Genomic DNA, 18,832 nt, shown 5'->3' with positions numbered 1-18,832 from the left:
AACACCAATGCAGCATTAAAGTGACAAAGACTGAGCGCAATAACTAGAATGACGAGTAATATAATGAGATTCCTTGTATGTGCTTGGCATCAAAGCCTCGCAGCATCCAATAACTAAGATTTAGTGAGTACACAAAATAGTGAATAAACTACTTCCTGATTCAGGACATGCACAGCCCGTGCTTTAATCGACCAATAGTTGAGCAAAATGCGTGTGCCTTTGTAATCGAGGACCTGGCAAAGGATCCACTAGGAGGGTTGAACCGTAGCCACTCGGCAGAACCCTCGAACAGCACAGTTTTCTTGACAGTTAAAGCCACATACTTTACGGCAGTGCTGTCTGGGTTGAGAGACACAATGATGGCACGCCCACATGGGCAAATGCCCAGTTTGTTTAATTCCCGCTTCAGTAGAGATTTACGTTCCTCAACCAGAACTGGGCAGATGCAGACGATATGTTCAGAGGATTCCTCATACAGTCCACAGCCCCCGCATGCTGTTGCTTCCGAAGGCTGGCGTCACCTGGAAAGGTGTTTATAAAAAAACACTCCCCAGTCTAAGGACCATAAATCTTGCCTTCCGGTGTTTTTAATACAAGTGGAATGTGAGAGACGCTAGTTGATAAGAATTGTTAACAGCCTGCACATTCTTGCATTTTGCTAATGATTCTAAGTCAGCCTGTTTGCTTATAGGTATATTTATGATGTTGCCATGCATTTGAATTACTATTGCTGAGATTGTTTGTAGTATATTCACAGACCCTTTTATATCTGTTTATTCAGAAGTGTGATGCAATGTAACCAGTTAGCCAGCTATTTTGCATAGTTTGCAAAAAGTATGATGCTATGTGAATGATGAATACATTATTTTTATTACAGTTGCAACATTTAACTACATCAAAACTGAGAGCTTATTTGTGCTCGCACCAATTGGGTCCCTCTCACTAGGTTCTGTAATGAGTGCCATGGGACTTGGATTCCTTCTGTCAATGCTTTTCTTCATAGAGCAAAATATAGTGGCATCTCTCACCAATGCACCTGAGAACAGGTAACCTATACTTCTGAAATCATGAAATTGTCCTAATGATTATCTCAACTTGCTTATGAGTTTCTTCTAATTCTAACCACCTTGTACTTAAGAATGCTAAACTGTATGAATTGCATTTTTAAAGTGATCGATTTGTAGGAATCCTCATAGTAGTCCTACCAAATGCAATACTTTACCCTGTTCATGTTTATACTTTGCAGCTACATAATGTTATCTAAACTCTTTTCATAGAACTGACTAAACATTTTAACTCTTCATTGTTGGCTAGTCAAAAATGGTGTATGTACTGCTTATCTGGAAACAACCAATAAAAACTTTTGAAATTGAAAAATGGTGGATAGCTTTGGCTGATGCTGCATACATCTTTTTTCAACTCCGGAAGGCTCTTTTCCACCCCTCACCAGTTTACTACTCCTGAGGCTGACAAAGTTCTGGGGGTGAGGGTCACATTCCTCCCTTTGACATTTCTTCCAGTTACCCTGCCAGAGTACTCTTAGCTCTGCATCCAAGATCTGATTGGAGGAGGCCCCAACATTTGAACAGTTCTTCAAAGCTGATTGGTTAGCTCTGTAGTTCAACAACCCTTAGTGATAGTGTTTGGGTCTCTGATAACCTAAGCTTTTTCAAGGAGTAGCTAGAAGAGCAGTGTAGGCTTATTCAGGAGGGTGTACCACAGTCAGTCAGCAAGTTTTCACACAAGAAAGAACCACAAGTGTAAAAATATTGTAGTATTTATTACACCACACTAAGAATGGACTTGGTATATCTCCTTCCCGGAGATATCAAATACACATAATAAATACTTCAGAAATAGGTAAGTAGCATAGAAAAATATTGGGGGGCAAACCATATTATAAGAAAGTTATATAAGAGGCTGAGTACCAAAACAAGACCTATACCCAAGGATGGAGAAGCCCAGAGGAACCACGGAACCACCAAAGCTTATTAGCTAGGGGCCACAAGGCACCCAGGTACAGAGTGGTTACACCGGGTCAAACGTCCATAGGATAACACAGGGTAAGTTGTGGTTGGTATTTTCTTGTATCTCAAAGAGACCATTAGTCATAGATTCCTTACCTTACCCCAAGGCGTCAGACTGGATCTGGAGAATATTTTCTGTAGCAGTGCCTCTGCGCGTCGGTAGGTGGCGTCCGTCGACTCCATCTCAACTTTTTGGAGTTCCGGGCGATCCGTCTTGAACTGAAGGCATTCTTTCCTTCTGTCAAAGGAAGAATAGTGCAGGTGTTCACGGCCAACTCCACCGCCATGTGGTACTGCAACAAACAGGGCGGGGTGGGGTCGTGGACCCTATGTCAGGAGGCTCTTCGCCATTGGACATGACTGGAACATCAGGGCATATCAGGCATATACCTGGTGGTTCAACACCTAAGCAGGTTCCCTGAATGCCAGGGCGGACAAACTCAGCTGCTGGTACATGATTGATAACGAATGGTCTTCACTCGGAGGTGGTACCACTTATATCCAGAGTGCTGAAGATGATCAGGCATGACTGGGCCCCAAGTCATTCTTGTGGCTCCGGACTGGGCACGAAGAGTCTGGTACCCTGAGCTCTTGAGCATGGCCATCTATCCTCCGATCAGACTGCCTCTTCGGGAGGATCTTCTGTTGCAGCAGCAGGGGACAGTCCTCCACCCGACCCAGTGCAGCCTCCACCTCCTTGTGTGGAGATTGAGTGGCGACAGTTGACCGCTTTCAAACTTCCTCTCGAAATCTGTAATGTCATCTTGGCAGTACCTCCACTAAAACGATATATGCCTGTAGATGGAACAAATTTGTGGCATATTGCACAGCAAAGGCTGTGGATCCCCTTTCTGCCCCACTTTTGGAGGTTCTCCTCTTTATTCTATCTTAGGCCCAGCAGGGCGCTGCTCTGGGCACTCTTAAAGGCTACCTTTAAGACATATCTGCTTTTCTGAGCCTTCCTGATCAGCCTTCTCTTTTCAAGACTCCGATCGTAAATAGATTTCTAAAGGGCATTACTCACCTCTTTACTCCTACTCCTTTCATCAAGTCGCAGTGGGACTTGAACCTTGTTCTTACTTACCTTATGTGTGCTCCCTTCTAGCCACTGCATAATTGTCCTCTTGGTTGTCTTACCTTGAAGACCGCTTTCCTGCTTGCCATCACATCTGCTCACAGGGTGAGTGAGCTTCAGGCTGTACTCTCAAAGCCTCCTTTTCTTGCAGTTCATCCGGACAAAGTGGTCCTTCGCACTAGGCCTGTTTTTCTGACCAAAGTGGTTACCTCTTTCCACATAGGTCAGACTATCACATTGCCCACCTACTTCCCACCTCTGCACCCTTCCAGAGATGAGGAGAGACTCCAGCAACTGGACCCAAAACATGCACTTTCCTTTTACCTTGACTGCACTAAATCTTGCAGTTGGACGATCAACTCTTCGTGGGTTATGTGAGTGCCAAGAAAGGTCGGGTCATGCAAAAACGTACTATTTTTCGATGGGTTGTCCTATGGATTAAAATCTGCTAATCTTTAGCGAAAAGGAACCTCCAGTAGGACTGCGCACCCACTCTACCCGGGCGACGGCAGCCTCTACTGCTTTGGGATGTGGAATTCTGCTAATTGACATATTTCAGGACATCCCTGCACATGTTCACAAAACATTACTGCCAGGATAGCCAAGTCCGGCGAGACTGCTTTTTTGGCTGTTCTGTTCTCCAGGACTTTCTGGTGTGAACTTAGTTTGCAGACCCACCCCTGGGGTTGGCATTGCTGGGGTATCTATTCTAGGGGAAGGAATCTACAACTAATGCTCTCATTCAGATGAACAAGTTACTTACCTTCGGTAACAATATATGTGTAAGACACATATACCTAAAAGAAACACGTTAGTTAGATTCCTTACCTTAGAATATCCACAGGCGTCAGACTGGATCCCAAACGTTTTCGTCAGCAGTACCCCTGCGCGTCAGTAGGCGTCTTCTGCGGCTCCGCATCCGTCGTCGGCGTGTACTTAGACGCAGCCCTCGTGCGCTGACGTCAGTACTTCTTCTTTTTTACGCGCCGGCAAGCGCAGATCCGGGAAGAGCGAGTACCCTAGTCACTTTTTGACTACGGTGCAGGGGGACAACGGCCCGGTCAGTCCACATCCACCCCCACTGCATCCACCTCAAAGCCCTCCTAGTCTGTGCTTTCAGGCCCATTCAACGCAAGTGGGGTGGCTTCTGCCAAATCGTTCGAAGGGGCTACTTCCTCCCATTAGAGGCGACCCCTCCAGCCATGCCACCGCATGTCAGGGGATCACTTGCGACTTCTGCAGGAGGAAGTTACGACCCTCTTGGCCAAGGGGGCCATTGAGCGCCTTCCTGGGCCAGAAGTACGACGTGGTTGCTACTCCCAATACTTTCTGGTTCCCGAGAAGGGCAAAAGGGGCCTGGAGCTCCAGAGCATCAACGGCTTCCTCCGGAAGGAGAAGTTAAAGATCCTGACTTTAGCTCAGGTCCTAGCTACCCTGGAGACTGGATGGTTGCGTTGGACTTGCAGGACGCATATTTTCCCATCCTCGTCCTGCCGGCCCACTGGCGATACCTGCGGTTCACGGTAGGCCACGAGCACTTTCAGTTTACCGTGCTCCCCGTCGGTCTCACCAGCAGCCCTCGGGTGTTCACGAAAGGGATGGCGGTGGTCGCAGCTCATCGGTGCAAATTAGGGGTTCCAGTCTTCCCCTATCTCGACGACTGGTTGTTAAAGGCGGGCTCGCCCCAGACAGTTGTCTCCCACCTCCAGACTACAGCCGATATCCTGCACTCGCTGGGGTTCTCCTATCAGTGTGCCGAAGTCACACTTGAGTCCCTCTCAGAAGCTCCTCTTCATCGGAGCGGTTCTAGACTCTGCGCAGTTTCGGATTTATCGTCCCGAGCAGCGGGTTCGGGATATTCAGCCCCTGATGCCGATCTATCAGCCTTTTTCCCGAGTTCCCATCAGGCTGGGGCTGATGGCCTCCTGCATCCTGCTGGTACATCACGCCAGATGGCGGATGTGGGCTCTGCGTGGGACCTGAAGTTCCAGTGGACACCGCATCAGGGCAACCTGTTCGACCACGTCCTGATCTCAGAGGGCACTGCGAATCAGCTGCAGTGGTTGCTCATGGACTGCAATTGGGTCAGTGGCAGATCCCTTCCCCAACCGGAGCACACAGTGGTGACGGATGCTTCCCTCCTGGGATGGGGGGCCACATGGGAGAGGTGGAGATCAGAGGCCTCTGGTCTCCGGTGGAGTCCCGGCTCCATATCAACCTTCTGGAGCTGCGGGCGATCCGGCTTGCACTGAAGGTTTTCCTTCCCTCTGTCCGGGGAAGTGTAGCGCAGGTGTTCACGGACAACACCACTGCCATGTGGTACTGCAACAAACAGGGCTAGGTGGGGTTGTGGACCCTTTGTCGGGAGGTTCTGTGCCTCTGGACATGGCTGGAACGCCAGGGCGTCACTCTGGTGGTTAAACACCTGGCAGGTTCCCTGAACGCCAGGGCGGATGAACTCAGGCGACGGTGCATGATGGATCACGAGTGGGGTCTGAACTAGGACGTGGCGCAAGGTCTCTGTCAGCAGTGGGGAGAGCCTTGGTTAGATCTATTCGCCACCGAAAAGAACATGCAATGTTATCAGTTCTGCACGTTGGAATTTCCAAGGAGGCATTCGTTCTGCGACGCTTTTCGTCGCGAGTGGAGTTGCGGTCTGTTGTACGCCTTTCCGCCTATACCACTTCTGCCCAGAGTGCTGAAGATCATGCGCGACCGGGCCCAAGTCATCCTTGTGGCTTCGGACTGGGCACGAAGATACTGGTATCCCGAGCTCCTCAGCATGTCAGTCGATCCCCCGATTCGTCTGCCTCTTCAGGAGGACCTTCTGACGCAGCAGCAGAACCTGTCCAGTCTCCACCTCCATGCGTGGAGATTGAGCGGCGACAGTTGAAGCCATTTGACTTGTCTCCTGAAGTCTGCGATGTAATTCTGGCAGCCAGGCGTCACTCCACAAAATTGGTATGCGCCTGCAGATAGAACAAATTTGTGGCATGGTGCACAGCAAAGGCTGTGGATCCACTCTCTGCCCCCCTTTCTGAGGTTCTCCTCTTCCTTCTTTCTCTTGCCCAGCAGGGCTCTGCTCTGGGCACTATTAAGGGCTACATCTCCGCCATTTCTGCTTTCCTAAGGCTACCTGATCAGCCCTCTTTGTTCAAGTCCCCCGTTGTAAATAGGTCTTGAAGGGCATCACTCATATGTTTCCCCCTGTTCCTTTCATGATGCCGCAGTGGGACTTGAACCTTGTTCTGACTTATCTGATGTGCGCTCCTTTTGAGCCACTTCATAACTGTACTCTTCATCTTCTCACTCTTAAGACTGCATTCCTGGTTGCCATCACCTCTGCCAGGAGAGTGAGTGAGCTCCATGCCCCTTCTTTACAACCTCCTTTCCGTCTATCCGGACAAAGTTGTGTTGCGGACGTGGCCCTCTTTCCTGCCCAAGGTAGTCACAGCCTTCCACATTGGGCAGTCCATCACCTTGCCCACCTTCTTTCCGCCTCCGCATCCCTCGAAAGAGGAAGAGAGGCTCCACTGTCTGGACCCACAACTTGCGCTCTCATACTATCTGGATCGCACACGCCAGTTTCGGGTGGATGTCCAGCTCTTTGTTGGTTACGTGGGCGCTAAGAAGGGACGGGCGGTGCACAAACGAACCATCTCTCGGTGGGTCGTTGTAAGCGTGGAGTGGGAGTGGACCGGAATAACAGGCGTGGAGGCCGTATGTAGTGGGCTATCTCGTAGCCGGTTTTATTAAAGTACAGGGTTCAAGGGATGAGGTACAAGAGAGAAGAGGGTTCTGGAATGCGGCTGTTCCGGGTCTGTGGTGATGATTCCTCGATTGGGGATGGTCGCTGGTTGTACGCTGGGTTGGCCAGTCTGCTGAGGCAATGTTCGGTTCAGTCGCGGGACGGTGGCTCCTCGGAGGTATGTGGAAGGAGAGAGAAAAAGTGGCCGTTAGTTCTTCTGGTCAGAACTACTGTTGTGCCTTTTACCTTCACCGGGTGTGTGGGGGAAGAAAGCGAACGTGAGGCAGGGTGGGGAGAGGAACGAGAGGGGAAGAGGCAGCACGGGTAAGGAGGAGGGTGACTCTGTGCCGGTAGGGGAGGGGTAATATTAACAATCGTGACAGTGACACACATGGATATATACACTATTACACAGTGCGAGGTGTATGGTGAGGGAGGAGCTGTAGGAGAGTAGGGTCTGCAATCCTATGATCACCCAGATTTTTGCTTTTTGCTTCACTGGTTTACGACTTTCCCTGGCTGTGGGCCTGCTAATCAGACCCACAGCCTAGCTGTTCTCTCTCTCCAAATTGTACTCAGGTACTGAATTGGCACTGGGCCCTCTCTAAGTCCCTGTACCCAGGGCTGAGGTGCACCCAGAAGTCTCCCAGGGGCTGAAGCATGTATTGTGCCACCCCTGGGCTGACTAACTAAACTGACACAACTGGCTGCACGACAGCTGGGGCAAGGTGGTGTAATCACCCTTTGCTTTAGATATAGTATACCTATATCTAACCCTAAAAATGGACACACAGATCTCCTATCAGTCACTCCTATGGCAGGCCTTAACAATCCTGAAGGCAGAGTGCTTGGAATCGTGTGAGATGGTGCTCTGGCATGAGCTGAGCCTGTCTGCGGCTTTCGGGATCCATCCCTTAGCCGTTTCCATGATATCGCATACCATATACTCTTAAGTGCATTATAATCCTCGCGGTTATATGCCAACTCTGGTATCGCTTTATCAAAACATGTCGAGTAAGGTGTCATACGAATTGGAATACTAACCCCTCGCCAATTCTGGCGACGGGGTTAGCATTCCACCCTTCTAGAGGGACACGACATGTATGTAACCTGTAACCCCGGTTAAAGTCAGACATAGCCTCAGCTCCACAAAATGGATGCTGCCACCGAGACACAAGTCTGCCCTCCTGCTGCTGGGAGTCCTCCCAGAGCAGGAGGCAAGGACAAAGGGTTTCCTGCCAGGGGCGGTGCCAGCACCGTCCCAGACAGGGTTTTGTGTATTCCAGGTAGGCAGGGCTACAGAGGAAGGTGACTGCAAGTGGCACCCCGGTGCTCACTGTGCATAGGCCGGCTGAAACCAGTTCCAGGGGCACTCCAGCCCCTGGCCTGGGGAAAGCCCGCCAAAGGAGAGGGGTGTAACCACCCCCCTCCTGGTCCCACCCATAGGGCAGGACTTAGTCGCGTGCCAGCCCCTTTTTGCAGGATAAAGGTAGGAACTGGCCCCCTTCCAAATCAGATCATCTTTGAATCCTGAAACTACTTTCCACGAAAGGAACTCAAGACTTCTTCCCAAGATTCTCCCTTGTGACTAAGGAGTAGTCACCCTGCAGCAGCAGGCACCAACCAAGCATCGCGGTTTGTTGCCAGTCTCTCCTTCGGATCAAGACTGCTCCAGCACAACGAGAACCGGCTTCCCTGGCACCTCTGACCTCAACCTACATCATCAGCCCAGCTGTGACCCGTGGGTGCGACGAGACCTCGAGGGACCGGCCATCTTCAGAACTACACGATGCTTGTCCAGCACGACTCCCGAGTGACCCTCGACTGAGTGCTTTGGGGTAAGAGAAGCCCCGACCCTGAGCAGCTCCAGCACCGAAGTTCAGCCCCCCTGCATCCACGAGATCTGCGTGGGGCCCTTCTGCTCTTTGCTGCCAACCGCGTTGTCCAGGTCGCTTGCCCGTTGGCTAGTGACCCCTTCACGACGCTCCACGACGACAACTACTGCTGGTCTGGTTGCTCCAGACTAGCCCTTGCTCCCCTCCAACAGAGGAGCACCCTGGACCCTCCTGGTCCACTCAAGACGCCATTTTAGGTCCACCGCGTGGGCCTTGCATTTGCCAAGACTTGTTGCCCAATCCTGGGTCCAGCGACGTCGACAGCAAGAACCTTCGTGGGACAGCTCGCACCTCCATCCTGGTCGCCGACAACGCCTCCTGGTCCGAGAGACTGCAGAGCCCAGCAGCGCCCACTCACCTGGCTGAGGTGACTTCGTCCGGTGCCATCCTGGTGCCCACTCAAATCACTGGCTAGTGATTCAGAACTTGGTCCCCTCTGCTTACAGGTTTCTTCTTTCCTGATCCAGGCTTGGATCTCCACGAACTCTCTTCACTGGCCGCCTGCCAGCAACTCTTTCTTCAGGCTCCTGGTTCTTCAACGTGGGTTTCCGACGCAACTTCAACCCTATGCAGCCGCAGCCCCTGGGCTAGGTAAACCAAGTACTCCAGTGCTTCAGCATAGTCCAACACCCTAAGTGTTCGGATCCACCCCCGTTTTCGACCCACCTAGTCGGGTTCGCCCGAGAACAGTAACTTTGCAACTGCTAGCCTCCATAGACTTTTTCCCGCCTTACGCGTGAGAGTTCCCACTCTGCACACGACGTCCACAGGCCTCCTGCATCTAATCCCAGTGTTTAGAATTGTAGGCCTAGCGATTCCTGAGTCTAGAAAAGTACTACTTACCTGCTAGCAAGTTCGCATTCCACTTACTGTGTATATGGTATTTCGTGCCCCTAGGGTATTTGTGTAAATTGTGCGACTTAAAGTATTTTCGTAAGAGTTTTGTTGTGTGCTTAGCTCCCTGACTCATAAAGAGTTCAGGGTAGTCTGGTTATAAATAAATACACTGTTTATTTTCATAGCAACTTGTGTGGTGTCCTTTCACTTGGTGTTCAAGGGGTAATGTGATGGTAAAACAGCTGGCTTAACACGCCCTCTAGAGTCTTAGCCTTAGACTGCTCGTATCCATGCTACTAGGATAGCTGGTCTATAAGGTTGACTTACAACCAATCATCAATAAGGGTTGTTTGGACTGATACATAGTGATCACTAGAATAGTGAGCACTGCATATCAGGCCAACTTCTCACAGGAGCTACTATACAGATACTATATTTACAGGCGGTGATATTTACACAAAGGGGGAACAGGTACTCACTTGGCCCGCCGCAACTCTGTCCTCGAGTTGCGGCCGCTCTCCAGCTTCCTCCTCTGGCCTCCACCAGTCCTCCGTCCAGACGTCTTCTCCTGCTTCTGGTTCCTCGCTCTGCTCCCGGGGTTCGTTGCACGCCGTCTCCTGCCACGAGTCTTCCTGCTTGAACGCCCGGACGTCCGCTGTTCCGGCTTTTCTGTGGTCCGCCTCCGGACAGGGGGAGGGACTTCCGGGGTTACGGGGAAGCACTTCCGGTTTCCCCCTCGTCGGGACTGGTTCCTGTAAGGAAGAAGAAAGGGGTGGAGTCCTGGTTGTTATGGACGCCCGTGTACCGGAGGACTGCCGCCAGGACCGGGAGGGGAGGTGTGGCATCGAGGTAGGGATCGCGGTCCCATCAGAGTCGTCTTGTGCATCAAGATTTGCTACTCCTTGGCGAAGAAGGAGCCTCCTGTTGGACTGAGGGCCCATTCCACTCGGGCCATGGCAGCTTCTACTGCCCTAGGTCGGGGAGTCCCCTTGCAGGACATCTGTCAGGCAGCTACGTGGGCCTCGCTGCACACGTTCGCAAGACACTACTGCCTGGACAGCCAAGTTCGGAGAGATGGCTTCTTTAGCCATTCTGTTCTCCGGGACGTTCTGGTGTAATCATTGGTTCACAGACCCACCACCAGGGTTTGTATTGCTGGGGTATCTATTCTAAGGTAAGGAATCTAACTAACGTATTTCTTTCAGATGAACAAGTTACTTACCTTCGGTAACGATATATCTGTAAGAAACATTAGTTAGATTCCTTGCCGCCCCACCCATCCTCCCCGTTCTGCGAACCGATAACTAGGGTTAAGGTCGTCCCTTTCAGTGCCCTAGTTTCATGGCACCAGTGTCGGTTTTTATCATGGCTCTGCGTTTCTGGCGTGGAAAAGCTGTGTATAAGATCTGATGTCAGCGCGCGAGGGCGGCGTCTAAGTACTCCGACGTCATCCCGGCGCCAGACGACGCCTACCGACGCGCGAGGGTACTGGTACGCAAAATTTTCCGGATCCAGTCTGACGCTTGGGGGTTATTCTAAGGTAAGGAATCTAACTAATGTTTCTTACAGATATATCGTTACCGAAGGTAAGTAACTTGTTCATTTGTGCAATTACTTAATATGTTACTTCAAAAACAAATTGTAAAGTCTTGCACGTTGTGTCCAGTTAACCAACCATCCAGTGTCTTTACTGAGTAGTCTGCAAAATCAATCCAGGACTGGTTTTGGGAGCCCCACCGAATCTAATTCTGTACTCCTCAGTGGTGAGCCCAAATCCCTCATTCAGAGTTCTCTTCAAGAAGTCATAGGACCCTGCATCTGGCCCAGAGAGGGTCAGAAGTCTGTCTCTGCAGTTACCAGAGAACAGTTCCCACAGTAGTGCCCCCCCATTTGATTGTCATCACCCTCCTCAAGTTTAGGGACAATCCCTTTGGGGATTTTAGGATCATAAGATTGCTCTTTATCCTTCTTCTTTGTATTGCTGCCACCATTGATGGGTGCTAAACCCATCTCTTTCCTTTCTCTTTTTATAACCAGGAGTCTGGACTCTAGTTCCAATCTTTTGGCCAGCCTTGCTAAAAAGCTGTCCTCCTCGTTGGGGTTGTCTCCAATGTTCTCACCAGAGCCTGGGCCACCTGTGTGGCCTCCAGGTCTCCAGGGGTTGATGCTAGGAGTTAAGGGTATGGGGGCCCTTTCCTCCCTAGGAAGTTATGGAGGTTGGCCCCTATCTCCATTCTCTTCACCTCTTTTCCCTTCCGGTTGGTCATCATCATTCTCAGAAGGGTGGGCTTTAGCATACTCGGCCAACAGCTCCTGGAGCCTTTGTTTGGTTGGATGCTGGCCCATGGCTACGTTTTTAATATTACACAAGGACCTTAACTCCTGAAAAGACAGGTGAAGGTAAGGGTTGAGGTCGAGCTCCTCAACCATGTCCTGTATGTTATCATGATTATCTTCCCTATTAGCTGGGTTCTTTTGAGACATTCTAACAAGAAGTTCTAACCCCTCTACCCTTGACTCTAGTGACTTTTATTTTCTAAAATTTTGAAGGGACTTAAGCAAGGCCCTAACAAGACTTGTAAGGCAATTTAAGAGTTCTGTTGTGTGATCAGATGGTAACCAAGTAGTTCAACAAATACAAGTTTGAATACCACCGCTGATCCACAATTGTAAGAAACTGGCTGTATTTATACTGCACCAAAGTGAGGTACAGTGTGTGTGTATAGAGACTCCAGAGGTTTGGCAGAGGTTACAGTTAAATAGAACCTGACTCTCTAAAGTGGTAGCTTGGTTGAGCAGTAAGGCAGTATCAGAGGACAGTGTTAAGCATTTGATGTACACACACAGTCAGCAAATTAATTAACACACTCAAGAACTGAACTCTGAGCCAATTGTTTTTGTATAAAAAATAAACAGTTTTTTCTGATAGATACATCTGCCGTGTGGATTCATCACCTTGTGAATATCCCCTTGCATCAGCAACATTCGGAAATTCTTTTTCGTAGCCTCGCGCCGACATGGACGTCATAGAGACACGGCATCGCACGTGACTCGGCTGATGTCACCGACGCCTATAACTGGCCCACGCCAGCGTGATGACATCAGTTCCCTTTTTTCCGCGTCGTCGATGCTAACGGTTTCGGGGATCTTAGTAGCCAACTGTTACTTTGTTGCCTTTCTATTACCACTTTCTGCTTCTTTGTTTCTTGTCTCTTCGACGATGTCGACTAAGAAGACCGGCTTCAAGCCCTGCAGGGAGTGCGGAAAGATGATGTCCATAACTGACCCGCACGAGGACTGCATTTGGTGTTTGAGCTCTGACCACGATGTGGATGGATGTTCATCTTGTCGGAAGATGAACCCGAAGGCCCTGAGAGAAAGAGAGACCAAGCTCTTGGTAGTGAAGCTGAAGGCTGGAAAAGGAAAATCTTCGAGGTCTCGTTCTCGAAGAGCGAGGTCGAAATCAAGATCCGGATCTCGAGAGGGTAGTCTTCGAGGTCCACTTCAGACCATGCTTCGAAGTCGAAGAAGAAACATAAGAAGAGGAGACATGAGTCCCGACGTCGTTCCGGTAAGGAGTCGGGCTCTAGGTCGAGGTCACCGAAGAAGGTACGTTCTAAGGTGGTTACGATGGATGTCTCAGTACCTGAAGGTGAGGCCTCACCTTCGGAGTCGCGAGTGCAGTCGCCGACTCCGGCTTCGAATCCGTCCCCGGCCCGAGAAGAGGAAGAGGTTCAAGTGGATGGGGATTCTGCGCCTGTTGAAGAGCCGAATCCGAACACTCCACAAGACCAGCCTGAGGGTTTACAGCCACCCTTTCCAACCCCAGGCCAGGACCCATCGGTGTTTCTGAACGCTATGTATGGTGTCTTTTCAAGGGCATGGTACCCCTCTGGCGCACCTTCGGGTCCCATGGGTCCTCTGGCTTTCAATCTAGGAGTCCCTCACTCCTATCCTCCTGCTCCATTCATGCCCTATATGCCGGCTCCGACGCCGCCATGGCAATTTCCGGCTCCGCCGAAGCCATCGACGCCGGTTCCGTCGTCGCCCGCTCAGAACGGCCTCGAGAGCATCCCGCTGGGCCATCTGATTCGATACCGACGTCGATCCTGACTCCGTCTGAGCCGTTGGTGGATCCGGCTGCGAGGCGTGTGAAGGAGAGGTACAGAAGGGAGGCTCAACGCCTTTTGGAAGAACGAAGGTATATGGAATCACATCCTGATATGGAAGAAGGTGAATTGGAGGAGGACTGTTTTGAAGAACTGGCTGATGCTGGTAGCCTGGATTTCTATCCAGAGTGGGAGTTACCTTCAGGCTCAGATACACCTACTAAGGATGTGCAGCCTTATCATATGGTGATGAGGAAGGCTGCAGAACTTCTGCAATTGACTTTGCCTACGGTGGAGTTTAAATCCAATCTTCTCACAGAGGTTTTACATTCACCTAGTTCTGTGGTAGAACCATTGCTTCCGTTTAATGACGCCTTAACGGAGCCCATTTTGGAGGTGTAAAAGAAGCCACTGTCAGCTCCTGCAGTATCTAAGAGTGTGGCAAGAAGGTACAGGGTTGCACCTGAAGACCCTGTTTTTTTGACGTCTCATCCATCACCTGAGAGTTTAGTCATTCAAGCAGCCTGCTCCAAAAAGAATATGAGTGCCTTTCCCCAGGTCCCCTATGAAAAAAAGGCAAAGAAACAGGATCAAGTGGTTAAAAAGACCTTCTCTTCTGCAAGCATGGCGTTGAAATCCACTAATGCCACTTGTCTGATGGGGAGGTATGTGCATGCCCTTATGGATACTTTACGTACTGTAGCTCCTAAGATTCCTGATGCTAACAGGAAGGATTTTGAAGAGGGGATTTGGGATGCACAGGCAGCGGCTCGCCAAGTGATACAGAGTGGTCTGGACACTGCGGACTCGGTGGCACGTATCATGGGCACTGCTGTCTCCACTAGAAGATCAGCTTGGCTAAAATCCTCAGACTTTTCAGCAGATGTTCAGGCAACTTTGCTAGACCTGCCTTTTGATGGATCTGGTCTCTTTGGGAAGAAAGCTGATACGGCCCTGGAGAGATTTAAAGACAGTAGGGTGACTGCTAAATCTTTAGGTCTCCAGATCAGAGGCTCTTTGACCAACAGGAGATTCAGGGGTTTTGGTCGCTCTTCCTTTCGGAATTACCGACAAGTTCAGCAGCAGCAGCAGCAACAGCAGCAGCAAAATTCCATGTATAGGTCTTACAGGGGAAAGGAAAGAGCGCGTCCTCGTGGACGTCAAGCCTCTTCCTCCTCCACTTCCTACAGCCTCAGAAAAGCAGTCCTAGATCCGCCATTCAGGATCATGTGGGTCCGGTGGGGGGTCGGCTTACCCATTTTCTACAGGATTGGGAATCGGTTACATCAGATCTTTGGTTTCTCAATCTTGTAGAAAATGGGTATGCCCTTCCCTTTCGAGAATTCCCTCCCAATTACCCTCCTTGCCAAGGTTATTGCACGGAGGAACATCTGTTGCTTCTACAGGAGGAAGTGCTGACTCTGTTAAGAAAGGGGTGCGATAGAGGTGGTCCCAGAGCAGGAAAGGGGTCAGGGATGCTACTCCCGGTATTTCCTGATTCCCAAGAAGGATGGCAGACTTCGTCCAATCCTGGATCTTAGGATCTTGAATCTCTATCTGAAACGAGAGAAATTCAAGATGCTCACCCTTGCTCAGGTTCTTCAAGCGCTGCTAAAAGAAGACTGGATGGTGTCGCTCGACTTGCAGAATGCGTACTTTCACATCCCAATCCTGAAGTCGCACAGGAAGTACCTCCGTTTTACGGTGGGATCGCAACACTATCAGTTTGTGGTCCTTCCTTTTGGACTTACTGCTGCGCCTCGAGTCTTCACCAAGGTGATGGCGGTGGTGGCAGCGCATCTCAGAAGGTCGGGGATTCCAGTATTCCCCTATTTGGGAGACTGGCTGATCAAAGCAGAGTCGTCGGAGAGAGTGCTCCATCATCTGCGAGAGACAACCCAGTTGTTGTACAGGTTGGGTTTTTCGATAAATATGCCCACGTCTCACCTGGTACCCTCCCAGTGCAACCTGTTCATAGGTGCTGTACTGGACACAACTGTATGTCGCGCATTCCCTCCTCCTCAAAGGATTCGCGTCATACAGGAAATTATTCCTTTATTTTGCAATGGAGCGGTCGTTCTAGTCCTGAAGGTCCTTCGTCTGCTTGGTCTTATGGCTTCCTGCATTCTGTTGGTCAACCATGCACGCTGGCACATGAGGTAACTCCAGTGGTGCCTCCGCAGGCAGTGGTATCAACACAACTGAGATCTCAGGGAGTCAGTGAGGATCTCCAGAGAAGCTGCGGCGGATCTGTCTTGGTGGGGCGTGGAAGGCAATCTATCTCAAGGAAAGCCTTTCCAACTGCCTCCATCGGTTGCCACAGTGATAACGGATGCATCCACTCTCGGGTGGGGTGCTCATCTGGGGGATCTGGAGGTCAAGGATATTTGGTCTCCAGAGGAAAGGTTGCTTCATATCAACCTTCTAGAATTGCGGGCGATACGTTTGGCGCTCAAGGCCTTCCTCCCTACCCTTCGCGGTCGTTCGGTCAAGGTCCTGACGACAACACGACTGCGATGTGGTAAATCAACAAGCAGGGAGGAGTGGGTTCGCAGTGTCTCTGCAGAGAGGCTCTGCGTCTCTGGTCCTGAGTTCAAGACCATCAGATTTGTCTGATGGCAAATCATCTGGCCGGAGTTCTGAACGTACGTGCAGACGTTCTCAGCCGGCAGTTCTCTGCCGACCACGAATGGAGGCTCCACCCGGAGGTTGTTCACAACATTTTTCAGATGTGGTAGACTCCTCGGGTGGACCTGTTCGCCACTCGCGAGAATGCTCACTGCCTGTCATTCTGCAGTCTCCAGTATTCGATGCTAGGAGCCTTGGGGGACGCGTTTCAGTTGAGATGGGGAAATCACCTCCTTTACGCGTTTCCTCCCATACCTTTGATTCCTCAGGTTCTGAGGAAGATTCGCAAAGACAGGGCCCAAGTCATATTGGTCGCCCCGAACTGGCCAAGAAGGGTGTGGTATACTGATCTTCTCCACCTCTCCTCTCACCTGCCGCTCCGTCTCCCTCGCAGGGCAGACCTCCTCTCTCAGATGGAGTGGCAGGTTCTTCACCCCCACCTCCAGACATTACACCTTCATGCCTGGAGATTGAACGGGGCAACCTGAATACCTTTTCTCTCCCGCCTGACGTGGTGGATGTCATCTTGTCAGCCAGGCGTGACTCCGCTAAGTCCATCTATTCTTATAGATGGTCAAAATTTGTCACTTGGTGTGGTGAGAAATCTATTGACCCTTTGAGAGCCCATTTGTCTGATGTTCTCCAGTTTACCCTCTCTCTGGCGCAGCAAGGGCTTGCTGTTGCCACAGTTAAGGGCTATCTTTCTGCGCTGTCGGCATTTCTCTGCTTGCCTGACCAGCCATCTTTTTTTAAATCTCCTATAGTTTTAAGGTTTTTGAAGGGCCTCACAAATAAGTTCCCTCCTGCTCCTTTTATTGTGCCTCAGTGGGATTTAAATCTTGTCTTGACTTTTTTAATGGGTACTCCCTTTGAGCCTCTTCATAAATGTCCTTTGAGGCTTTTGACTCTTAAGACAGTCTTCCTCGTTGCAATAACCTCAGCAAGGAGGGTAAGTGAGCTTCAAGCTCTTAGTTCCAAGCCCCCATTCTTGACCATTCATGCTGATCGAATGGTTCTTAGGACCAGGGCTGCTTTTCTCCCAAAGGTGGTGACTCCTTTCCACCTTGGTCAATCCATTACCCTCCTTACCTTTTATCCTCCCCCTCACCCTTCCAGGGAGGAGGAGAGATTGCACCGTCTGGACCCCAAGAGGGCGGTGTCCTTTTACTTGGACAGATCTAAAGACTGTTGTTTGGATGACCAGCTCTTCGTTGGGTTTGCTGGCTGCAAAAGAGGAAGAGCGGTCCATAAGAGAACCTTGTCAAGATGGATCGTCCTTTGTATAAAGATCTGCTACTCTTTGGCTGGTAAGGAACCACCGGAGGGCATAATGGCTCATTCTACAAGAGCTAAATCTTGAACCTCAGCATTGGTTAGAGGCGTTCCTGTAGAGGATATTTGTAGGGCGGTGTGAGAAGTTGGCCTGATGTGCAGTGCTCACTATTCTAGTGATCACTATATATCAGTCCAAACAACCCTTATTGATGATTGGTTGTAAGTCAACCTTATAGACCAGCTATCCTAGTAGCATGGATACGAGCAGTCTAAGGCTAAGACTCTAGAGGGCGTGTTAAGCCAGCTGTTTTACCATCACATTACCCCTTGAACACCCAGTGAAAGGACACCACACAAGTTGTTATGAAAATAAACAGTGTATTTATTTATAACAAGACTACCCTGGCTCTTTATGAGACAGGGAGCTAAGCACACAACAAAACTCTTACGAAAATACTTTTAAGTTAGCACGTTACACAAATGCCCGAGGGGCACGAAAAACCATATACGCTAAAAGTGGAATGCGAATTACTAGCAGGTAAGTAACAGTTCTAATAGGCTTTGGAATCGCTAGGACTGGACTAGGGAATCGTTAGATTACTACTAGGAGGCCTAGGGGACTCGGGTGCAGAGTGTGCACTCTCACGCGGGATGCGGGACAAAGTCTATGGAAGCTAGAATTCATAAAGTTAGTGTTCACGGGCGAACCCGACCTGGTAGGGAGAAAACGACAGGGGATCCTGACCCTTGGATAGTGAGGCTATGCTGGGACACCGGAGTGCCGAAGTTACCTAGCCCAGGGGCTGCAGCTGCATAGGTCTGAAAAGACGTCGGGGATCTCGTTGCCGGACCAGGAGCCTGGAAGGAAGAAGTTGCTGGCAGGCGACCAGTGAAGAAAAGTTCGATGGATCCAAGCCTGGATCAAGGAAGAAGAAAACCTGAAAGCAGAGGGGACCAAGTTCTTGAATCACTAGCCAGTGATTAAGTGGGCACCAGGATGGCACCGGGCGAAGTCACCGCAGTCAGGTGAGTGGGCGCTGCTGGGCTCTGCAGTCTCTCGGACCAGGAGGCGTTGTCGGCGACCAGGATGGAGGTGCGAGCTGTCCCACGAAGGATGAAGTCGTCGGCGTCGAAGTTACCCAGGAGTGGGCAACAAGCCTTGGCTAATTCAAGCCCACGCGGTGGACTCAAAATGGCGTCTTGAGTGGACCAGGAGGGTCCGGGGTGCTCCTCTTCTG

The 18,832-nt window shown here is 50.4% G+C and overlaps 1 protein-coding gene across 1 annotated transcript in view; it reads left to right on the top strand.

Annotated features, from left to right (window-relative positions):
* SLC4A11 (solute carrier family 4 member 11) overlaps positions 1-18,832 on the top strand; it is a 1,943,806-nt gene that overhangs the window by 1,708,853 nt on the left and 216,121 nt on the right. The window contains exon 17 of the mRNA XM_078678714.1: positions 878-1,046. Within this exon, the coding sequence (XP_078534840.1) occupies positions 878-1,046 (169 nt within the window). The remainder of the gene's footprint in view (positions 1-877; positions 1,047-18,832) is intronic.

The sequence above is a fragment of the Lissotriton helveticus genome, chromosome 2_2 (genome assembly GCF_964261635.1).
Source record: "Lissotriton helveticus chromosome 2_2, aLisHel1.1, whole genome shotgun sequence".
NCBI classification, from domain to species: Eukaryota; Metazoa; Chordata; class Amphibia; order Caudata; family Salamandridae; genus Lissotriton; species Lissotriton helveticus.
The sequence above is the reverse complement of the archived record's forward strand: the minus strand, read 5'-3'. Positions and strand labels throughout refer to the sequence as shown.